This window comes from Notamacropus eugenii, chromosome 6 (genome assembly GCF_028372415.1).
Source record: "Notamacropus eugenii isolate mMacEug1 chromosome 6, mMacEug1.pri_v2, whole genome shotgun sequence".
Taxonomy (NCBI): domain Eukaryota; kingdom Metazoa; phylum Chordata; class Mammalia; order Diprotodontia; family Macropodidae; genus Notamacropus; species Notamacropus eugenii.
In genome coordinates this window covers 311,138,292-311,162,142 of record NC_092877.1, presented here as the reverse complement: position 1 = coordinate 311,162,142, position 23,851 = coordinate 311,138,292, and the positions used below count along the sequence as shown (strand labels likewise).

Sequence of the window (23,851 nt, the reverse complement as noted above, 5' to 3'; positions counted from 1 at the left end):
AGAAAGCAGCATGGATAATTGCTTTATTAGAGATCCTATCTCAGGAGGCATTTTCCTTGCCCTATATCCTCATCCTCACCAAAGCAGCATAAAACTGAAATATACAAACAATTTGTCATAATCTTTGAGGGCAGGGTGCCTCAAAATGAAACATTACCTTCATGTATAGGGTTAGGATTTGAACAAATTACAGGGTAATATGACGCAGCATTGGGCATCAATCTGGAGCACTGAAACTATAACAAACAGTACTTTAGAGCGTTACGAAAACAAGCCACTAGGATTTCGGACAATTCAAATTACAGATAACACATAAATATGCAAATATGAAAAAAATTACCACAGAAAACACATATAACACAGACTAACACATGTTCTGAGGTACATATGCCAACTCGCATTTGACTACTATACTACATTCCTTCAGGGCTCCAGGGTTTATCAGCTGAGATACATTTTAGTCAGTCAGCCCTAAGTAGCTTTTAGTAAGAGGCATCTGTTAAGGTAGTGCTAGTAAGAACAGTTAGGACAAAACAAGCTCCCACAAGTCTGGGACAGACTCTCCCACAAGTACCTACCCAACTACCAACCAAGTCCAGGAGAAAGCAGCCTCAGGATCAGAGAGGTCTGGTCAAAAGGGTAACACAACTATGGGTTTCTAGAAGTCCATTTCCCCACCTTGGACTCAGGAAGTTCCCCTCAGGCCTGGTGTAGTCTCTTTGTCAGGTGCTTTGTGGGTCTCAACTGCCAACACTGCCTTCAGCTGATCCAGGGATCCCATTAGGAAACTGAGAAATCTGACATCCTCCAGACTTTTCTAGCTTATAAGGTCTTTCTCTAACCAGACAGGGGATGGGGAAAGAGATCTAAGGCAAGGCTAAAGCTGATATCTCTATATCTCCTCTTTCCTAGGCAGTTCTTCCTGAGAATTTGTTTCTTTGAATGCCAAGCTTTCCCTAACTTCTGGAATGACTAACTAGCTTAATAATTTATCAACAAACCCTAATGCATGACCAAATTTTCTAGGACTATCCAAACAGGATACTTGTGTAATATCATTCTAGTTTCCAGGGCATTTTGCATTCAGCCTAAAGTCTGTGACTAAGTTTGCTTGACTGGGCATCTCATCACTTACTCTAAGTGGGATATGGTGATTTGATTGAGTATATCAATCAACCTCACTCACCCTTACTTAATCCCCCCTACCTCAACACCCCACCCCTCAGTTTTGATATCTGCTGTTCCTCAACAAATTTACGGGAGTGTGTTTGGCAAAGTTCACACTTCCAAACTGTAGATAGAAGGGTCTGAATTATCCATTTTCAAAGGCTTTTCAGGTCTCTTGCACTAAAATTTCAGGAAAAGTATGCTATGCAGTACAGTTTATAATCAAATATGTTAATTCAATATTCTTTGATACTTAGAAATACACAATGAACAATTTAAAGAAACCATTACAATTTTCTAATGTGCTGTTGCCAAATGTTTTGCTTGCAAAATGGTCTTCACTAACCCCAAAACAATAAAGAAATGAAAAAGAAAAAGCAAAGAAAATCAAACCCACATTTCATTAGGAAAGCCTAGTTTCTTAGAAGATTCTCTGATCACATGGATTTCTCTCTACCAGGTACCTTGGGTTGACTATAAGTCAGACCTTCACCCATTAACAAAGGTGGAAGAGAAGCAGAAACAAACAACCAAAACCAGGAAGGAAGAAGAAGTCCCATGGGAGGGGACACTGACAAGTGTCTTCCAGTGTCACTCTTCCCACACACCATTTTCCTTTAGGGGCTCCCTCTCTATTCTCACTGTCGACGCCACTACCTGGCTCCCCTTCATGGGCAGGTCCCACTACCAAAGCTCTGAGAGCCCGGAGAGGGAGGGCATCAGGGTTGCTATAAGAACAATTTTTTCCAACAGCCATAAAGGAGGCTGAAGCAGGAATTGTAAAGTGTTTAGAGCAGGCCTGCACAACCTGAAGCCCACCAAAGGATTTCCTGGATATATTCCTCTACCATTTCCTTTATGTTTCACAGGCCGCCTAAAATCCTCTGGCATGCCACAAGTAGCCCACACTGCAACCTGGCTCATAGCCAGTTGTTCTGACTTTAGTGTTGTCATTGGACTTCTGATGAGTCTGGAAGAAAGAGTGAAGCTGATCACTTTGCCAACTCTGCCTAACTTCAATTCAATTCAAGACATCACCTGTGATGTCCTCAGTCCTCTTTCAAAATGAAAGATGAACACCAACAAAAGTAACTCAACTTCATGCCCACTACTGGGCACCTTCTCCAAGGTCCAGGAAAGAAACAAAAGCCAACTACATACCAAAATACTCCTAAGCCTCTGTCTGTGCTTGTCCTGTTTTAACCTCCTTGCCCTCATACTCTCCGATAATGGGGCTCTTCTTCCCTGGACCTCTACATAAGGTCATACTGGATTCAGCTTTGAAGAATTTGGCTTGTGATAAAAGGGGCTAGACTCTTTTTCTCATCCTCTGACTCTTTATGCTCCCACTGCAGTGCACTGGGGGAAATCACTTAAAGTTTAGCATTGGATTCATGTCTAGGATCTTTCCATTAGGTAAATTTGGATGGCCAGGCATGCCCAGTTAACCTGTGGCTTACTGGCCTGCTTTGTTTTGCTTTGCTCTCCTGTCCTCTCCCACCCTGACTTTAAACCTTAAACCTACAGTACACTGAAACCCATAGACTGGGTCCCTGCCCAAACTCCATTTAAGGGCTGTTTCCTAGGCCCTCCTGGCTAAAGAGTGATTATCAATCCTAAGTGTTCCTCTTTCCTTCCAGCTCAATTTAGTTATTCCTTTTTTGCTCATTAAAGGACCCTGACTACTTCTTAAACAGGCCTATTCACCATATGGGCCTCACCCCACCCTAGCTGGTTGGTTGGTTGGTTATCCTTCGTCTTCAAAGAGGACCAAAATGACATCACCTTTGTAAAGTAAAATTTTAGCGTGTCCCATTGTGGCTGATCAGATCAGTATGAGCTAGGAATGCTCTACCATAGGTTAGGCACAGATAGTTCATTTGAATATTTGGGGTAGATATCCCAAATTTGCTCATCCTGTGTTTACTTTGTGCTGTCTCAATTCTGTTTTGCTCAAAGAGCATAGCACCTTTTCTTACGTGGGCACACCATGCTGAGCAGTCCTGTGCCAGTGTCTCCCATGTTGCACAGTCAAATCCAAAGTTCTTGAGAGAGACCTTGAAAGTGTCCTTGTGTTGTTTCTTCTGGCCACCATGTGATCACCTGCCCCATGCCAGTTCTCCATAAAATAGTCTTTTTTGGCAAGCGTACATTTTGCATTTGAACAACGTGACCAGCCAATCAGAGTTGCACTCTCTGAAGCATAGTTTGAATACTTGGCAGTTCAATTCGAGTAAGGACTTCAGTGTCTGGTAGCTTATCCTGCCAGGGGATCCTCAGAATCTTCCTAAGACAGTTCAAATGGTAGAGATTCAGTTTCCTGGTATGGCACTGGTAGACTGTCCATGTTTCACAAGCATATAACAATGAGGTCAGCACAATGGCTCTGTAGACCTTCAATTTTAGTCAGTCTAATACTTCTTCTCTCCCAAACCTTTCTTTGGAGCCTCCCAAACACTGAGCTAGCTCTGGCAATGCATGCATCAACCTCATTGTCAATGTGTACATCCCTGGAAAATACACTACCAAGGTAAGTGAACTTATCCACAGCATTCAAAACTTCTCCATTTGTTGTAACCGATGGTTCCACATATGGATGGTGTGATGGTGGCTGATGGAGTACCTGTGTTTTTTTTGGTGTTAATTATTAGTCCAAAGTAATTAAATTAATATTTAATAATTGATATTAAAATTAATAACAAAATAATTAATACCTCACCCTAAGTGAATACCTGAATAGGCCCAAGGCCAAAGAGGCCAAGGTCTCCCACTGCATCCTGGTTCATCTCCAGTCATCCTGATGAATATCTGGTCACTGAATCCAGATGGCTCAGAAGAAGAAAATGAAGCTGGTGACCTGCACAGCCCTCCCTCACTCAAAACAAAGTCAAGTGCAAGTCATGTCATCATTTCTCTGATGACATGGTCCTCTTTGAAAATGAAGGACAAACAACAAAAAAAACATTAACAAAAGCCAATTTAATGTGAGCCTTCTCATGTAGTAACACTAGCATACTAGTACTAGAGAGCTGGAGACACAGAGTCTTCACCTTAACCTCTCCCAAGCAGGGCCCCTCCATTATGGGCTCAGTCGCTGGTTGGGAGGGGGAAGGGTGCTGAGGCACATAGCCTTCTCCTCCCCCTTTCCAAAGTGGCCTCCATTCAAACTCATATAAACATACTGGTTTAACCCGTAATTAACTTTAAAAGAAAAAGAAGTCAAGTTCCCTATCTGAAAAAAAAAAGTGTCCTACATAGCTTTTCAGACCATGTGGAGCTAATCCCTAAGGGAATTAGGGCCAAGGGTCAACTAGAAGCCACCTCTTCACCATTCAGTAAGAAATTCTGGGTGATAACTCTTCCATGATTCCCTCATTGCTAAGTCCGTCCAACTGGGGTCTAGAAAAAAATTTCTAAGTGGCCCTTTCTCCACGACTCCAAAATTTTCCTAGGGGACACTGTACCATAGGCAATCCCTTTGAAGTTCAGGCAAATTTCCTCTGGGTCCCTATTGCAAAGAGCATTCAAAATTTTTACGATGAATCCCTGCCACTACAAGGGCACTATTAACAAGAAATGTAGGCTCTGTTAAAACTAAAAACAAAAACACATAACCCCTAAACAAAAATAAGACTCTCACTAAAAAGGAAAGGAAGAGGAGGAGGGTCAGAGAACCACGGCTGTGCTACTGTTGTAACCACATACTCAAGGGCTAAGCAAAGTCCTGAGAAAAAGTTTGTTTTTTCCTCAACTGACTCTCCCATTTTCTATCTACAAATACTATAATGCAATCTTCTCTTCAGTTATCAAATTCTTGTAGGAATCTGAATTTTATAGGATCTTGAATGTTGCTTCAAACACTAAAGAGGCCAGAAGTGAACCAGAGACAGGCATAAATTTAAATTAAAGAAAAGAACCCACTGTTTACCTGTTTGGAATTTTCCTAAACTGAGGGTTCCAGCAATTGTGATGGAACTTCTTGTATAAAATTAGTCTGTAAATATGTAAAGGAGGGAACCAGTTAAAGGGCCATTATATTTCTAGAAGGCCTAAAACCAAATAATTATTTTAACAGAATATTACAATGGGAAATTTTTTCCTCTAACAGAAGACTGGTGTCTTTTAATTTTAACAGTTTTGTATAGTAGTTTATCTGTCTGCTTTATGAAATATTTAGGATATTTTTTATTTCTTTCATTACATAATTATTCTATTACCATTCTGTCTTAAAACAAATGTACTGGGGGGGCGGAGCCAAGATGGCGGAGTAGAAAGACTCACATACACATAGCTCCGAACCCACAACCCATAGAACATTTGTAAAAAGTAACCCACGGCAAATTCTGGAGCAGCAGAGGCCACAGAACAGTGGAGAGAAGGAGATTTCTGTTCCAGAGGGACCTGCAAACCTCTCGCAAAAGGTCCGTCGTGCTGTGGACGCAGAGCCCAGCCCAGCCCTGCCATGGCCCCAGCACCGAGAGGAGCAGATCCGAGCAGGCTTCAGGGACGGGATCTCCAGTGGCTGCACAGGTCCCTCCACCCACAGGTGACGGGGGTCGGTGAGAAGGTCTCTTTGGTGGGTCGAGAGGGGAGTGGGGTGCCCCCATAACTCAGTCCCCCTCGGGAGGCAACAGCGGAGATGGGAGCAGACCAAGGCTCCCCAAGCAGGCAGGAGCCTGGATCCATTGTTGAAGGTCTCTGCATAAACCCCCTGAGGGAACTGAGCCCGTGAGGCAGCCCTGCCTCAACCTGAGCACCTGAACTTAATCTCACACTGAATAGCAGCCCTGACCCCGCCCAAAGCCCTGAGGCTGCGAAGCAGCATTTGAGTCTCAGACCCCAAGGGCTGGCTGGGAGGATCAGGAGGCGAAGTGGGTGTGAGGAGAATATTCAGAGGTCAAGTCACTGGCTGGGAAAATGCTGAGAAAAGGGAAAAAAAACCAAGACTATAGAGGGTTACTTTCTAGGTGAACAGGTTTCTCCTCCCCTCCTTTCTGATGAGGAAGAGAGGTGCTCACCACCAGGGAAAGACACGGAAGTTAGGGCTTCTGTATACCAGCCCACTCAATGGGATCAGACCTGGGAAAAGCTCAAAAAGGGTTCAGAAAATTTTGAAAATTATGTTAGAGGACTGGAGGAAAAACTGGAAAGAGTAACCAAAGACATGCAAGCAAAGTATGAACAGCAGATCAGCACCCTGCTAAAGGAGACCCAAAAAATTGCTGAAGAAAATAACACCCTGAAAAATAGACTAACTCAATTGGCAAAGGAGGTTCAAGAAGCCAATGAGGAGAAGAATGCTTTCAAAAGCAGAATTAGCCAAATGGAAAAGGAGATTCAAAAGCTCACTGAAGAAAATAGTTCTTTCAAAATTAGAATGGAACAGATGGAGGCTAATGACTTTATGAGAAACCAAGAAATCACAAAACAAAACCAAAAGAATGAAAAAATGGAAGATAATGTGAAATATCTCATTGGAAAAACAACTGACCTGGAAAATAGATCCAGGAGAGACAATTTAAAAATTATGGGACTACCTGAAAGCCATGATCAAAAAAAGAGCCTAGACATCATCTTTCATGAAATTAACAAGGAAAACTGCCCTGAGATTCTAGAACCAGAGGGCAAAATAATATTCAAGGAATCCACAGAACACCGCTTGAAAGAGATCCAAAAAGAGAAACTCCTAGGAACATTGTGGCCGAGTTCCAGAATTCCCAGGTCAAGGAGAAAATATTGCAAGCAGCTGGAAAGAAACAATTCAAGTATTGTGGAAATACAATCAGGGTAACACAAGATCTAGCAGCTTCTACATTAAGGGATCGAAGGGCGTGGAATAGGATATTCCAGAAGTCAAAGGAACTAGGACTAAAACCAAGAATCACCTACCCAGCAAAACTGAGTATAATACTTCAGGGGAAAAACTGGTCTTTCAATGAAATAGAGGACTTTCAAGCATTCTTGATGAAAAGACCAGAGCTGAAAAGAAAATTTGACTTTCAAACACAAGAATGAAGAGAAGCATGAAAAGGTGAACAGCAAAGAGAAATCATAAGGGACTTACTAAAGTTGAACTGTTTACATTCCTACATGGAAAGACAATATTTGTAACTCTTGAAACTTTTCAGTATCTGGGTACTGGGTGGGATTACACACACACACATGCACACGCACATGCACACACACATAGAGACAGAATGCACAGAGTGAATTGAAGAGGATGGGATCATATCTTTAAAAAATGAAATCAAGCAGTGAGAGAGAAATATATTGGGAGGAGAAAGGGAGAAATGGAATGGGGCAAATTATCTCTCATAAAAGAGGCAAGAAAAAGACTTCTTAGTGGAGGGATAAAGAGGGGAAGTGAGAGAAAAACATGAAGTGTACTCTCATCACATTCCACTGAAGGAAGGAATAAAATGCACACTCATTTTGGTATGAAAACCTATCTTACAATACAGGAAACTGGGGGATAAGGGGATAAGCAGGGTGGGGGGGATGATGGAAGGGAGGGCATGGGGAGGAGGGAGCAATATAAGGTCGACACTCATGGGGAGGGACAGGATCAAAAGAGAATAGAAGTAATGGGGGACAGGATGGGATGGAGGGAAATATAGTTAGTCTTATACAACACAACTATTATGGAAGTCATTTGCAAAACTACACAGATTTGGCCTATATTGAATTGCTGGCCTTCCAAAGGGAAGGGGTGGGGAGGGAGGGAGGTAAAGAAGTTGGAACTCAAAGTTTTAGGAACAACTGTTGAGTAATGTTCTTGCCACTAGGAAATAAGAAATACAGGTAAAGGGGTATAGAAAGTTATCTGGCCCTACAGGACAAAAGAGAAGTTGGAGACAAGGGCACAGAGGGATGATAGAAGAGAGAGCAGATTGGTCATAGGGGCAATTAGAATGCTTGGTGTTTGGGGGGGGAGGGGACAAAAGGGGAGAAAATTTGGAACCCAAAATTTTGTTAAAATGAATGTTAAAAGTTAAATAAATAAATAAATTTTTAAAAATTTTAAAAAAAAATTTTAAAAATGTATTTGAAAAGAGACAGAAAAAATTAGCAAGATTCAACAAAAGACCAACCTAAAAAAAGTCTGAAGAGGATTATTACTGACTTTTTTCAATGATAGTAATTCAAGATGACTATTTGTTAAGGTGTATTGGGGGTTCAATCAGAATCAGCAAGAGTATCTACACTGATGAAATTATTATACCTCTCTATAATATTAAACCAAACAAAGGCTCAAAGAATGTTAGAATTGAAATGAATTTTAGAGATTTTTTTTTTAGTACCAAAACCTGATTTTACACATGAGGAAGCTGAGATACATTTAGGTCATGTGATTTGTTTATGGTCACATAACAAATTCAGAGATCTAAAGGAATCTTTATTTATTTATTTTTAGTTTTCAATATTCATTTCGAGAAGATTTTGAGTTCCAAAGTTTCTCCCCATCACTCCCCTTCCCCAACCCAAACCACAGTGCATTCTGATTACCCCTTCCCCCAATCTGCCCTCCCTTCTATCACACCCTTCCCCCCTTTCCTTATCCCCATCTTCTCTCTTTTCTTGCATGGCAAGAGAGATTTTTATACCCCATTACCCTGTATTTCTTATTTCCCAGTAACATGCAAAAACAATTCTCAACATTCATTCCTGAAACTTTGAGTTCCAAATTCTCTCCCTTCCTTCCTCCTCTCCACCCATCCCCACTGAGAAGGCAAGCAATTCAATATAGGCTATATATGTGCAGTTTTGCTAAAGACTTCCATAATAGCCATGTTGGAAAAGACTAATTATATTTGCCTCCATCCTATCCTGCCCATTTATTCTATTCTCTCTTTAGACCTTGTCCTTTCCCAAAAGTGATTACTTCTTATTACTCCCTCCTCTTATCTGCCCTCCCTTCTATCATCCCCACACCCCAATTATCCCCTTCTCCCCTACTTTCCTGTAGTGTAAGATAGATTTTCATACCGAATTGAGTGTGCATGTTATTTCCTCTTTAAGCCAAATGTGATGAGAGTAAGCTTCACTTTTTCCCTCTCACCTCTCCCCTTTTCCCCTCCACTGAAAAAGCTTTTTCTTGCCTTTTTTATGAGATAATTTGCCCCACTCTATTTCTCCCTTTATCCTCCCAATATACTCCTGTCTCACATCTTCAGTTTATTTAGATATCATCCCTTCCTATTCAACTCACCCTGTGCCCTGTCTATGTGTATATATACATATATATATATATATATATATATATATATATATATACATATATATGTCCTGTGTGTGTGTATATATATATACACACACATATATATATTCCTACAACTACCAAATACTGAGAAAAGTTTCAAGAGTTACAAATATTATCCTTCCATGTAGGAATGTAAACAGTTCAACTTTAGTAAGTCTCTTATGATATCTCTTTCCTGTTTAACTTTTCGTGCTTCTCTTGATTCTTGTGTCGAAAGTCAAATTTTCTATTCAGTTCTGGTCTTTTCATCAAGAATGCTTGAAAGTTCTCTATTTCATTGAATCACCATTTTTCTCCTGAAGTATTATACTCTATTTTGCTGGGTAGGTGATTCTTGGTTTCAATCCTAGTTCCTTTGACTTCTGGAATATCCTATTCCAAGCCTTTTGATCCCTTATTGTAGAAGCGGCTAGATCTTGTGTTATCCTGTTTGTATTTCCACAATACTCGAATTGTTTCTTTCTAGCTGCTTGCAATACTTTCTCCTTGACCTGGGAACTATGGAAGTTGGCTACAATATTCCTAGGAGTTTCTCTTTTCAGATCTTTCAGGAGGTGATGTGGATTCTTTCAATATTTATTTTGCCCTCTGATTCTAGAAAATCAGGGCAGTTTTCCTTGATAATTTCATGAAAGATTATGTCTAGGCTCTTTTTTTGATTATGACTTTCAGGTATTTTCCAGGTCAGTTGTTTATCCAATGACATATTTCACGTTATCTTCTATTTTTTCATTCTTTCAGGTTTGTTTTGTAATTTCTTGGTTTCTCATAAAGTCATTAGCTTCCATCTGCTCCATTTTAATTTTTAAAGAACTATTTCCTTCAGTGAGCTTTTGAATTTCCTCTTTCATTTGGCTAATTCTTGTTTTTGAAGCATTCTTCTCCTAATTGGCTTTTTGGACCTCTTTTGCCAATTGATTTAGCCTATTTTTAAAGGTGTTATTTTCTTCAGCATTTTTTGGGTCTCCCTTAGCAAGCTGTTGGCTTACTTTTCATGATTCTCTTACACTGCTCTCATTTCTCTTCCCAATTTTTCCTCCACCTTTCTCACTTGATTTTTAAAATCCTTTTTGAGCTCTTCCATGGCCTGAGACCACTGCATATTTTTTTTTGAGGTTTTGGATGCAGAAGCCTTGACTTGTGAGTCTTCCTCTGATGATATGCATTGTTCTTCCTCATAGGAAAGGATGGAAGAAAATACCTGTTCCCTAAGAAAGTAGTCTTACTTTTTTCCCTTTTTTGTGCATTTTCCCAGCCAGTTTCTTGACTTTTGAGTCCTTTGTCAAGAGGAGGATATAATCTGGGGACCTGCAAGTTCTCAGTTCCTCCAAGGTGGCACAGTTATGGGAGAAGAGTTAATCCTCTCCTGGCCTATGCTCTGGTCTGGGAGCTACCAAAGCTTTTCTGCCCAGGATCTGCAAGTAGAATTCCCTTTCCAGAGCCTCCACCAGCTCCATAACGCCAGCACTCTTCCTCACCCCAGGGCTGCCATTCAGGGCTGAGATCCAGATAAGCAGCTCAATTCCCCCAGATTCTTTAGGCCAAGGGCTCCAAAAATTTATGCTGCTGCTGCTGCCACCTTCCTTTGCATTCAATCATTTCCTATATAATATGGCCTTCAATTACCAAAGGGAAACTTCTCTGTTCAAAGTTTAAAAATGATCTTTTAAAAATCGTTTTTATTAAATTTACTTTTTATCCTGAAGTTAATCACTAGGAAAGAGAATTGCCTCATACACAGCAGAACACAAAGTGAAGATTCCTATATGAAATGATAAATCTCCATTTCAAACCCTTTGCTTTAAAATGAATAAATATGTATGTATATATGTATATATGTGTATAAAATCATACACATTACTTTCAAAATTGTCCTGCTTGTAGGTGCTGCGTGAGAACTTCCTTCTGTGAGTTTTGAAAAATTGTTCAATAGCCCTTTGTTTACTATCATTATTGCTAATTCTGCTGCCCTCCTGCCTCATTCTGCCTCCATCAAGGGGAAAAAAAGCCTCTTATAAAAATTAAGCATTACCAAGCAAAAGGAATCTACATGGTGGCATGTCCAAAATGCATGCCTCTGCACCTTGTATCTATGACATGTTTGTCAAGAGGCAGGAACATGCTTCACAAACAGTCCTCTGGAGACATGGCTGGTTACTGCTTTGATCTGACTTCTACCTTTATAATGTCATTGTCCTAGTATAAGCTCTTCTCCTGGTTCTGCTCACTTCACTCAGCATCAATTCATACTAACCAGGACACTGAGAGTTTAATAATATCTCCTTATATTAATACATTATAATTCCTTCAGCTATTCCCCAATTCTCCAAGGCCCAGCTTAGTTTTTAGTTTCGGTTTTGGTTTTTTTTCCTTTTCTCTTCTCCCTTTTAATTCCCCCTTCAAGATTAGGAAGCTTGTTTTGCTTATAACTATTCCCTACCTGGCAGTATCTTCTCTTAACCCCACCCATCTCCACTTGTTTTCCTGTTAAGGTTGATTCATTTCCACACTAAATTATGTGTATGTTTTTTTCAATCTTCCTTTGTCTGTTTTAGATGAGTGAGATTCACCTGATGCCCACTCCCCACTCCTTCTCTTTCATGTTTGTAGAGTCTTCTCACATATCCCAAAGATGAGAAATAGCAAATTCCATCCTCCCCCAATTCCTCCTTTCTACACTTTGCTATCCCTTCTTTTTCTGCTCTCCAAACTCTCAGATCAACCCTATCAACCCAAAAGGGCCTCTTCTTTTTCTTCTTTAACTCATTTAATACTCTCTGAATACATGAAAGTTCTGAACATCAAATTATTAACACCACATCATCATACAGTTCCTTCCATCAAATAAATTTACCTTTTTAGCTTTCTCTGGACTCTTGTATTTATATTTCAAAATTCCAACTCAGACATTGTCTTTTCATTGGAAATGTTTAAAAGTCTTCAATTCCTTTAAAGATGCTTTTCTTTTCCTTTTTGATTATACTCAGTATTGCAAGGGGTAAGTTATTATTGGCTGTATAAGTCTCTCTTTTGTCATTTAGAATACTATACTTCACCATCTCTCATTTTCAGAAGTTGCCAGGTCTTTAATGATCCTGACTCCAGTCTCTTGGTACTAGAATTCCTTCTTCTGGATTCTTGCAATATTTATGCTTTGATGTGGGAGCTCTGAATTTTAGCTGTGATATTCTTGAGACTTCTCCATTCAGGTTTCCTTTTTGGAGGAGATTGGTGGATTCTGTCATTCTTTGTTTTTGCCCTCTGGTTCTAACAGATCTGTGCAGTTTTCATTCATACTTGCTGAGCATGGGTTGAGTCTGGGGTGGAAGATCTCACTATAGATTGTCATTGCATTTGCTGATCATTATTTAGTATGGAACTAACTTCAGGGTTTTACTCAAGTAAGTCTGTGGAAGCTGGGCAGTCTGACATCCATTCAGACTGCCATCTTGATACCAATGATATCTTAACTGCCAAATATGTTGCTATTTTCTCAATTATCCTTCTCAAATTTTCTGTAGTATTTTATATTATTCACTTCCATTTACTCCTGGATACTCTCTTTTTCCTGGGTTTTTATGATACTGGTCTCTCTCAGTTCTCCTCTTTACAGTTCTTTTTCTGTCTCCATTGCTGGCTCATCATCCACATCATTCTTCCTATAATCTTGGTTGTTCCCCAAGGCTCTGTCCTGGACACTCATCTCTTTTCCCTCTATATGAAAGAGGGTCCGTAAATCTGTTTTACAATACTTCAGTAACTATTTTTCAATATATTTGGTTTCTTTTGTAATCTTATGTGATCCTATGTATTTCCTATATAATCCTATGAATTTTATGCATTTAAAAACTTCATTTGATGAAGGGGTTCGTAGGCTTTGTCAGACTATCAAAGGGGTCCATGACACACACAAAAATATCCAAAATATCTGTTATACTATATCACTAGCTCCCAAGGGATAAATTATCATATCTATGCAGATGATACCCAGAATCTATATATCCTGCCTTAGTCCTCCTTCTGAATTCTAGTCACCAACATCCTGGTGGACATCTCAAACTGGATGAGCTGTATAGGCATCTCAAACTCAAAATGAATGTTCAAAACAGAAGCCATACTTTCCCCAAAACACACTCTTTTCTATCTTTCTATCACTCTTTTTCTACCCTATTTCTTTCAAAAGTACTGCCATGCTGCCAATCACCCAAGATTACAACCTTGGCATTATCCTTAATTCTTCATTCTCCCTTGCCCAACTTAACCAATCAATGACAACATCTGTTTCTACCCACACAATATCTCTAACATTCTTTCCTCCAGATCAGATCATGGAGAGTTGGATTCAACTGAGTAATGATTTAACAACAACAACCATCTTCCTAGGAAGAATATCTCCAACTTGTCAAAATGTTGTCAAACTTTTCAATAATTTTGCTTCATGAACTCACCCTCTCCTATGCTATCCCATGCATTTCATTCTGGATCACAGAGTATCCAGGATCACAGAGAATCAACTGCAAGGATAACCAAAATTATTTTACCAATCTGAAATGCTTAAAATTTTATAAAATATCAGTTTAGTTAAAATGAGTGACACCTATGAAAGTAATTACTGTAAGCTATAATTTGAAACATTAGTAAACAAAAATGTATGAGCCAGACTCTCCTACAATTATTTATTTGAATGATACCTGATTTAATCATGGTTGTTTTTAACATGAAATTAATAATTTACAAGAGAAATGGTTTAACATTTTGATTACAGTTATTAGCTATAATATTCAACTGAGCAACAATGATTATCTAATGTTACGATGGCAAAACTTTTTATGGAGAGAATACATCTATACAAAAAGAAAAATTAGCAAACATAAGCAACAGTGGAAGGGAAATCAGGTTGTTAGAACACTACACTGGGTACCATTCTAAGAAAAATACACTATCAAGCTCCCAGCACACTCATTAAGTAACAATAAAAATTCAGAATATACGTAGAGGCAGATGCTGTAATTTATTTTGTAAAAAGTGAAAACAGGACTATAGTTTTAGTAACATTTCACTCTTACACATGCATGTGTGCTTATAGCATGGACAGTATAAAACTCATGAATTACAGAAATCAGGTATAGCAGAAGCACAACAAGCTGAATACATGAATATGTCAGTTGGTTTTTGACCTGCAGCCATATATTGAACAGAATTAGGTTATAAATGTTTCTTCACCCCTACAATTTTCTCAAGTCTTATATGCCTCTAATCTATACATACCACTTCTCTCATATCTCTAGTGTTCAACACTATGCCTCCTGCAGAGCACACTTTAATAAGTTGTTTGATGAATTAAATTAAATTGAAAACAAAAGTTAGAGAAATATTTTCCTTTGGGATTTAAAAGTGACTGGTAGGAATTGATTGTCTTAAGAGTGATTCAGTAATCAATAAACAAATTGACCCAAAACACTGGTTGCACACACATTTCTAATCCCAGTCCTTCCCATCTACTTTAGGCCCATGCTGCCTCAGTCTTATGGCTGCATATACACCAGAAAGTAGAGAAAACACCCATTTCCTTTAAGAGTGTTTTAAAGCCTAAAATACTCCTACAAGGTTAAATCTTCATTCTCCCCATTATTGTTTCTTTTCTCTGGAAGCAATGCAAAAAAAATAGCTAATTGGGATCATCGTCTCAGGAGGAAAAAACTCCAATGCATAAAATATTGCAAACTTTTTCGATAACTTTGCTTCACGAACCAGCCATTTCCTCTGCTATATCATGCATTTGATTCTGAATCACAGAGTTCCAACCGTGATGACAAAGCAATGTTTTGATGCTTTGATGTTCAATCAGGAGTCTGTCACTATATTTGGTTCAACTCTGACCTTAACTGAATATAATTTAGTTTTACAGACAGATGTGAAACTTACTTATAATAAACCTTTTCTCCATATGGTAACCTCTATTGGTTAGTTTATTCCGATATAAAATAAAATCATTAAATATAAATTAACATACTCAGCTGCATCCTTATAGTGCTTTAAATCCTTCTTCAAAATTTTGTTCTCACTGTCCAAAAGCATATTCTGAGTATACACATCTGGAACAAATCCAACATCTGGAGGTTTAAATGAACCCTTCTGAATTAATTCATACCTAGGACAACATAAAATAAAAACATCTTGTATCATTCTTCTACTAACTTAAATCATACTTATAATAAAAAAGAATATGTTATCAGCTGGTATTGTCTTACATTTATGGTTTACTTATTACCCATAAAATATTTCATATATTAAGAAAGTTACAGATTTAGTATTATCATAATTCCTCCCTACTACTGTCATCAGGTAGCCTGCTCTGTATTAATATCTCAAATTATTTTATGAGATTAAAAAATAACTGGCATACAAAATTATTTATTTAGCAATTTATAAAATATCTGAAAAAACAATTTCTGCATGAAATCATATTCCAATCATGTCTTATATTTTCAGGAAATTATAAGATATTCAAATGAAAGAAGATGAGAAGAGATGAATGAAGAGGCAAGAGATTCTTATAAGATTTGATTCTACTGGTTAAAGCATTACAGGGTAGCTTAAACCACATCCTGTTGGGTGTTGAAAAACTGGTTTTCAAATTACTTTATAATTCCATTCAGTAGTTTTTCTGAATGGTGTAACACAAATATATTACAAATGAATTACTAAGTTTACTTATTTAACTTTTAACTTAAATAAAACCACTAAACTATTGAGTAGAAATCTAAGACACAATAGCAGAATTACAACTTTGGAATAACTTTAATAAGTTATTAGATTACAGAATATCAATGTTTCTATCAGCCAAAAGCAAGAACTTTATATTATATTGTGAAAATGTTTGTTAGCGCAAGGAAGAAGAACAGACACAACCTCTCAGAAAGAGATAAAGTATAACTAACGCTCTGGGGAATGGAGGAGTCTGCAGTAAAGAAAGGCAAAGATGAGCTGCTGGTGCTTCTGAATTTGCTCTATCGTGCTATGGACACAAGGGATCTCCAAAGCAGTGACTTAGTGCAGCATGACTAGCCCAAGATTCCCCAGTCAGACTTCATCCTAACATCTAGCCCTACCATGATAACCCTCAACTAGAGGAAAATGGCAGAGTGTGGCCCCTGAGGTTAAGGCTGGTCAGCCCATGTTCAGCATGCAGCTTCCTGACCTCTTAATCATTTGAGATTTAACCTATGATAAGCAAAATGCTCAGAGGCACAGGTGATTCTGTGCCAAGATACTTCTTTCAAAAGGGGCAGCTAGGTGGTGCAGTGGATAGAGCACCAGTGCAGGAGTCAGGAGCACCTGAGTTCAAATCTCAACTCAGACACTTGACACTCACTAGCTATGTGACCTTGGGCAAGTCACTTAACCCCAATTGCCTCATTCTGGGTCATCTCCAGTCATTCTGATGAATATGGTCACTGGATACAGATGGCTTTGGAGGAGAAGTGAGGTTGGTGACCTGCACAGCCCTCCCTCATTCAAAACATAGTCAAGTGCAAGTCATGGCATCATTTCTCTGATGGCATGGTCTTCTTCAGCAATGAAGGATGAACACACATACTTCTTTCAAAGGTCATTTACCCTTCCAAAAGGGCATCTTGCTATAGAGGTCACTGACTTTGTTTTTGGAATATCTAATTTTTCCTTTTGGTTTTTTTGACTATTCATATATTTATTTGTGATTTTAAAAGTCTAATAACACCTCGATATAGCTGCTGTCAAAATAATATTTGTAAGATACAAGTCTGACCCAAATGGCTCACTTGTTCAAAAGACTTTTGGTGGCTCCCTACTACCTCTAAGACAAAATAAAATCTCTTCAGATGGGCATTTAAAGAATATGGCTTTAATATATCTTTCCAGCCTTATTCCATACTGCTTCCCTTTATTATAGTCTACATTCCAGCAAAATGGGCAATTAGCTTCTTCCCACCTCAGCGCACAAATTATTTCCAGTACCTTCAACACATGCCTTCATCTCTGCCTATCAGAATCCTTCGGTTCTTCAAGGCTAAACTCAAGTGTTATCTCCTATGTGAAACCTTCCCTGAAGCCCCTAGTTGGTAATTCTCTCCCTCTGTTCAAATAATCTTGTGTTTAATTTACTTGTCTGTTTACATTTGATTCCTCTCCCCTCCTCCAGTGAATTATAAACTCCTTGAGGGAAGGACCAATTTTGTTTTCTGCCTTTGAACCCCCATCACCTTGTACACTGTAGGCACTCAAAAATAATTGGCAAATTGAACTCATACATAAGTTTTGTATTTATTTCACTTGATGAAATTCTTCAAAAAAAAAACGTGATTTTCATCCTACTTTCTCTTTCATGTATTTTGATCTCACACTCAACTCAGAAGAGGAAATATAAGCCCCATTGTCAATAAGGAGCAATTCTAAACTTTTGAAGGTATGGTTAAACAATCACTACAACTGCAAGTTAAAATTTTAAACACTTTATTTACTCTGTCTGAGAATATGAGTGGAAGGTGAAGTTAAAGCCTTGTTTCCCAGGGATTCTTCACATCCCACTGGAAGACAAGAGTCTGCCAGCTTTCCTGGCAGGTTTTGAAATGCTGAAGTGTTTCTTCTGTTTTAAACTGTTTTTGTTTTTAAAAAAAAAAAAAAAAGATTAACTCTTCTTACAACTATGCTATAAGAGCAAGATAAGATTTCTTTCTTTTATAAAATTTTGAAATACCAGAGTCCCATTATAAAGCTGGTGACAACAATTACTTAACCTGGGCTGTTAAAAAAAAAAAAACCTACATTAGATGCTTTATAAGGAATTTACTGATGTCACATAATGCTACAGTTCATTTTCTAAAAATATCCTATAAATATAGTTATCTTATTTTAGTGATGTGTTAAAGTTAATTTGTTAATCTAAAATATAAAATCCAAAAAGAATACTTGATAAATTCAAAGAACTTTTTAAAGTATAAACAAATATTTTTCTTTAAATCATTTTCATACTTATGGCTAAGAATTAAAACTCATCCTCAAAAAGACCCTCAAATCTGTCTTTTCCTAACAATGAAGAATTTTATAATAACCATCTTTTGACATTTATATTGAAAAATAATAATTTAAATCAATTTGCAAAAATACTTTCCTATGTATTTTTAAAATAATCTAAGGATGTGTACAGAGACTTATAGAACCTAGAACTAGAAAGAGTCTTAGGAAAGATCTAGTTCAATGTACTCATTTTACAGATGAACAACCTGAAAACATCACTTAACCTCTCATGGCTTCTAACTTAATTTAAAAAAAAAAAGTTTATACTGGGTCTCTGTGATACTTTCTAGTTCTAACATTATGTAATTCCACGAGTATCAGAAAAGTTAAATAACTTACGTAAGATACACTTAGATTAAATAGCCCAGTTGGGATTCAAAGCCAGGTACTCTGATCCCAAAGCTAGAGCTAGAGTCTTTCCAATACACCATACTACCACTCTCTGAAAAACAATTACTCCCACTGAGGTCCCACTTTTCCTAGAAAACTCTAATATCTCCCCTATATTATGTACATGGAGTTAGAGGTGGGGCAGAAGAAGATACAAAAATAATATTTTTACCCTCAAGGAACTTAAACTCTAGTTAAGGAGAGATGACAGATATAAATCAAAATACATATGCATATATCATAAACCAAGTTCTGTGAGAGATCTAATAATGAAGATAATACCCCTAGCTTATTAGGGAAGGTGGCTCTTGGCCTTTCAGAACAGATGTGTTTTCATTAGATAAAGATTGGAAGCAGGACGCAAGCAGCAAGCAGGATAAAGATTGTAAGATTGTAAACAACATTTCTGGCATAAGGAAGAGCACGACCAAAAATATACACTTAGGTGGGAAATAACAAGGGGCAAATTCAGGAAATGCCTAGTTCAGTTGAACAGAATGTTAATAAAACACTATTAGTATAACATTTGTGGCCTATTCAGTTAGCTAATTCACTGAGTGAACCATTTTAATTAATGGCTCAGTTTCAACTTAGCGGCAATAAGTCAATAAAATGAGGGAAAAAACAGCCCCACCCAAATCACACTTCAGCTGAATTAACAGACCACAGCTACCCCATAAAATAAAACAAGGATTTAGTACAATGCAACCTTATATGTGTATGTACATCCTATTAATCATCCTTTCATTAATTCTTTCAATAATATGCTAATGATTACAAAAGATCAGGTTTAAATATCAATTTCATATTCCCCTAGGGAATCATAGGATGCTAAAAATGTGACTAGTAGCATCACTTCCAAAAAAGAAATCAGAGATGATGGTGGATGGGTTTAACAACCTTTAAACTATTAAAAGGATGCTCCTGAAGTGTGATGTGACTTTCAAAATTAATTGTCTAATTTGAAATATAAGGATCATAGAAAGTCCTGTAATCAACAATTTAAATAAGGTCACATAAGCCAGTAACACTGATGATACAAAGTTCAACACAGGGAAAATTGTAGAATAAAATTTGTGAAGGAGAATTTTTAAAAATAGCTTTCTATTCCACAATTTATGTACTTTTAAAAAACTGTATTTTAAAAGTATATCTCACATACCTTAAAAATAATATTCAATTTCCAAAGCTATGCAGTTTATTGCTTGAATGACTTCAAATGTGAGGGTGTGAGCACTAATATTTCTCAATATTTTGAAAAGCAACTGAAATATATTAAATATTGAATATACTGAAAAGCTATTAATTTAAAAATTGCAGTTTATATTCTTTTCATAATCAATACCTCAAATGGACATATATTTTTTAAAAAGCAAAATCCCATGATAACTTTGATGAAGGGGAAGAAGAAGAAAGATAGATTTGTATCACTTTAATTCAGGTTAGAAAACGATGAGCCATTCCTAAGTCTTCAAAATGTTTAGATGTAACTAATGTAATTATTACTCTTAAACTTCAATATGCATTTGCCTAATCCATGAACTACTGCACTAAATAAAATGTTCAACTGCTTTAAATGCATAATGTTTTACCATTCATTTTGAAAGCAGTTAAGAGTTCTGGTCATTCCCATTTTGATGAGGAAATTGCAGAGAAAGTCTTCTACCACTTCGGGTACTTCAGACAATGATTGCTTAGTAGGCATAACTGTTTTCTGGGCCTGCAATTTAAATTTGACACAATATTACTTTTAAATGTATACAAAGTCTGATACACAACCAAAAGAAGAATTCTTTGGTGGACCTCTGAATTCTATATACTAGCATTTAAGTAAAGATCACTGTTTTTTATAATAAATGAATTAATTTTAATATGTTGCACTTTTATCATCGTGATATCCATTTGCAATGGAGGTGACTTTTAATTTTGACTACCCTTATTAACAAATGGGTACAAATTAGACCAGCTTATGTAGAAATGATCAGAATCAAAAATGTTTAGACAGAAGAAAATTTGAAGCACGTCTATTATTCATTTTATAAATGAGGACACCGGCCCAAAGAGGTTAAAGGGATAATATGTTATGGAAATAGAATGATGAGGCATTGGCAACTCAATAGAAAGTTATAGGATTTTGAACCTTGGCACCTGAGAAAATGGTGATACCAAAAGTAGAAAAAGAGAAGTTTAGCAAAGTGTTATGTTTAGGACTCAGAGATAATCACAGATGGCAGCTGTGGCCATGAAATTAAAAGCCACATGCTCCTTGGAAGGAAAACTATAGCAAATTTGCACAACATACTAAAAGGCAGAGACGTCGCCTGCTGACAAAGTTCCATAAAATCAAATCAATGGTTTTTTCAGGAGCAACGTATGGCTGTGAGAGTTTGAACTTTAAGGAAAGCTAAGCGGCAGAGAATCAATGCTTTCTAATTGTGGTGCTGGAGAAGGCTTTTGAGAGTCCCTTGGACAGTCAATAAATTCTTAAAGAAATTAATTGAGGGTATTTACCAAAAGGCCAAATACTGAAGCTGAAATACTTTGGCCACATAATGAGAAGACAAGACTCACTGGAAAAGACCCTACCACTGGGAAAGAGCGAATGGCGAAGGATGAGAGTAACAGACAGAGTCATGGAAATAACATGAACTTGGACAGACTTTGAAAGATAGAGAATTGAAGGATCTGACACAGTACTGTCTATGGAGTCACAAAGAATCCCACATGACTGAATGAGTGAACAATAACAACCAATGTGCCTAGGACAGGGAAGAGAATGTGTTTAACTCTGAATGTGCTGAGTCTGAAATGATGATAGGGTCACTGAGTAGAGGAACGTGTGAGAAACTGTAAGGTGAAACAAGACTGGAAAGGGAGGAGGGGAGCAGTATGAAGAGCTTGGAACGACTAACTGAGGATTTTTCATTTTATCCTGGAGGCAACAGGGAGCCACAATGGCCTGCACCTGAGTGGAAGCAGTGTCAAAGGAGATAAGGTGGCATATTTGATAGCAGCTGCAAATGAAAAATGGCAGACCTTGGAAAAGATTGAATGTGGGGAGGAAACATAGTGAGGAGTCAAAGATAACATCTCAGTTGTGAAACTGAGGGACTGAAAGATTGGTGATGCCTTTAATAGTAACAGGGAAGTTTAAAGAAAAAGACTACTGAGTTCAGTTTTGGACATGTTGATTGTAAGATGTCTACAGAACATACAGAATAAGATATCTATTTGGAAGTTGGAGATGCAAGATGAGAGGTCAGCAAAGGTTAGAGCTGGATAAGCAGATATGAAAATCATCAGCACAGAGAAGATAACTGAATGCATGGGAGCTAATGAGATTACCAAGTGAAGTAATACAGAGAAGAGTGCCCCGGACAGAGTCCTATGGGATGCCATTGGTTAGTGGGCATGACCCAGATGAAAATACAACAAAGGAGGTTGAGTAGAAGAAGAGTCAGGAGAGAGTGGTATCCCTAAAACCTAAAGAGAAGAAAGTTTCAGGAAGAGGATGCTTAAAGGCTACAGAGGTATCACAGTCTGCAGAGAGATAAAGAAGGATGAAGATTAAGGAAACTCCATTGGATTTGGTAATTAAGAGATCATTTGTAATTTGGGAAAGAGTTTTGGTTGAATGAGATTAGAAATCAGATTGTAGAAAGCTAAGAAAATGAGAGAAGTAGAAGCACCTATTGTAGATACCTTCTCAAGAAGATTAGCCACAAAAGGCAAAGAGATATGGGATAATTGTTAGCAGACACAGAAGGATAAGTGACATTTTTTGAGCATGAGGGAGAGTAGGGTATGTTTGTAGGCAGTAAGGAAGCTGCCAGTAGACAAGGAGAGAAGATAAGTGAGAGAATAGGAATGATAGACAGGGCAATCTACCAGAGGAGATGAGATCGAATGAGATCACTTATGCAGGTAGAATGGTTTTCCTTGGCAAGGGGAAGGGCCACCTCTTCATGGGAGACAGGGGTGAAAGAGGAGATAGTGGGAGAAGGGACCTGTGTGACATGAGATGAGGAGGGATAAGGGGGTTCAGGAAAAATGGTCTCAATTTTTAAAAATTTATGTATAAATGTTAATTGAACCAGTAGAAGATAAGTTCACCAAGGGAGAGAGTAAATCACTGGTATTTTAGAGTGATTTAGTTGCCACAGCAGCAGGCCAGAACTCAGATCACATGGGACTCAAGAGCAAGTGGGAAGACATAATTTGAAGAGTTATATGTTTTGCTTGAATACCAAAGGCAAGAGATACCTGATGATCAGCCCACATCTTCCACTGGTACGCTCATATTAAAGAGATCTACAGGAAAATCTGGATGGAGCTGAAAACACACTCTCATCCCAAATTTTGGGGAGGATATGAATAAGAGTTAGTAAGATGGGCCAACACCAAAGGGGCTGCACTTTTGGAAGTGCCATCTCAATCCGAAGTTCATGGCAAAGGGTTTAGCTAACCTGTTGCCTCAGATCCTCTCATTATAGCACAATAATTGAAATTTAATTTTGTACATCATCAGAACACATACATATACATATGCATATATATATACACACATGTACAAGAATAGGACACTGAATAAAAATAACAAAAATTGCTTTCCCTATGTTGCATACTAATATCCATCCAACTACTTGAGTATACACAAAGGACTATGAATTCTAGAAATTTTTTAAACTCAGTGCTTCAGAAACTATAATCATAAATTGGCTTTCAATTTTGTGAATTCATTATTTTAAATTGCAATCCAACTTACCCTACCCCTTTCATTTTTTTCAGTTCCAAATTCTCTACCTCCCTCTACCTAGTCCTCCATCCATCAAGGAGGCAAGAAATATGATACCCATTATACAAATGAAATTATGCAAAACATATTACCTCATTAGCCAAGTTAGGAGAAAAAGGCAAGGGGCAGTGCCAATTTGGTGGAGTCAAATCAGGGACTTGCTTGAACTCTCCCCCAAAACC

At 37.8% G+C, this 23,851-nt stretch overlaps 1 protein-coding gene across 6 annotated transcripts in view; it reads right to left on the bottom strand.

Moving 5' to 3' along the window:
• Window positions 1–23,851, bottom strand: part of SPAG16 (sperm associated antigen 16) — a 1,246,090-nt gene that overhangs the window by 1,203,797 nt on the left and 18,442 nt on the right. For all 6 annotated transcript variants that reach the window (XM_072617486.1, XM_072617488.1, XM_072617489.1 and 3 more), the window contains 2 exons: window positions 20,467–20,594; window positions 15,441–15,578 (listed from right to left, as the gene is read on the bottom strand). In XM_072617486.1, coding sequence (XP_072473587.1) covers window positions 15,441–15,578; window positions 20,467–20,594 — 266 coding nt within the window. The remainder of the gene's footprint in view (window positions 1–15,440; window positions 15,579–20,466; window positions 20,595–23,851) is intronic.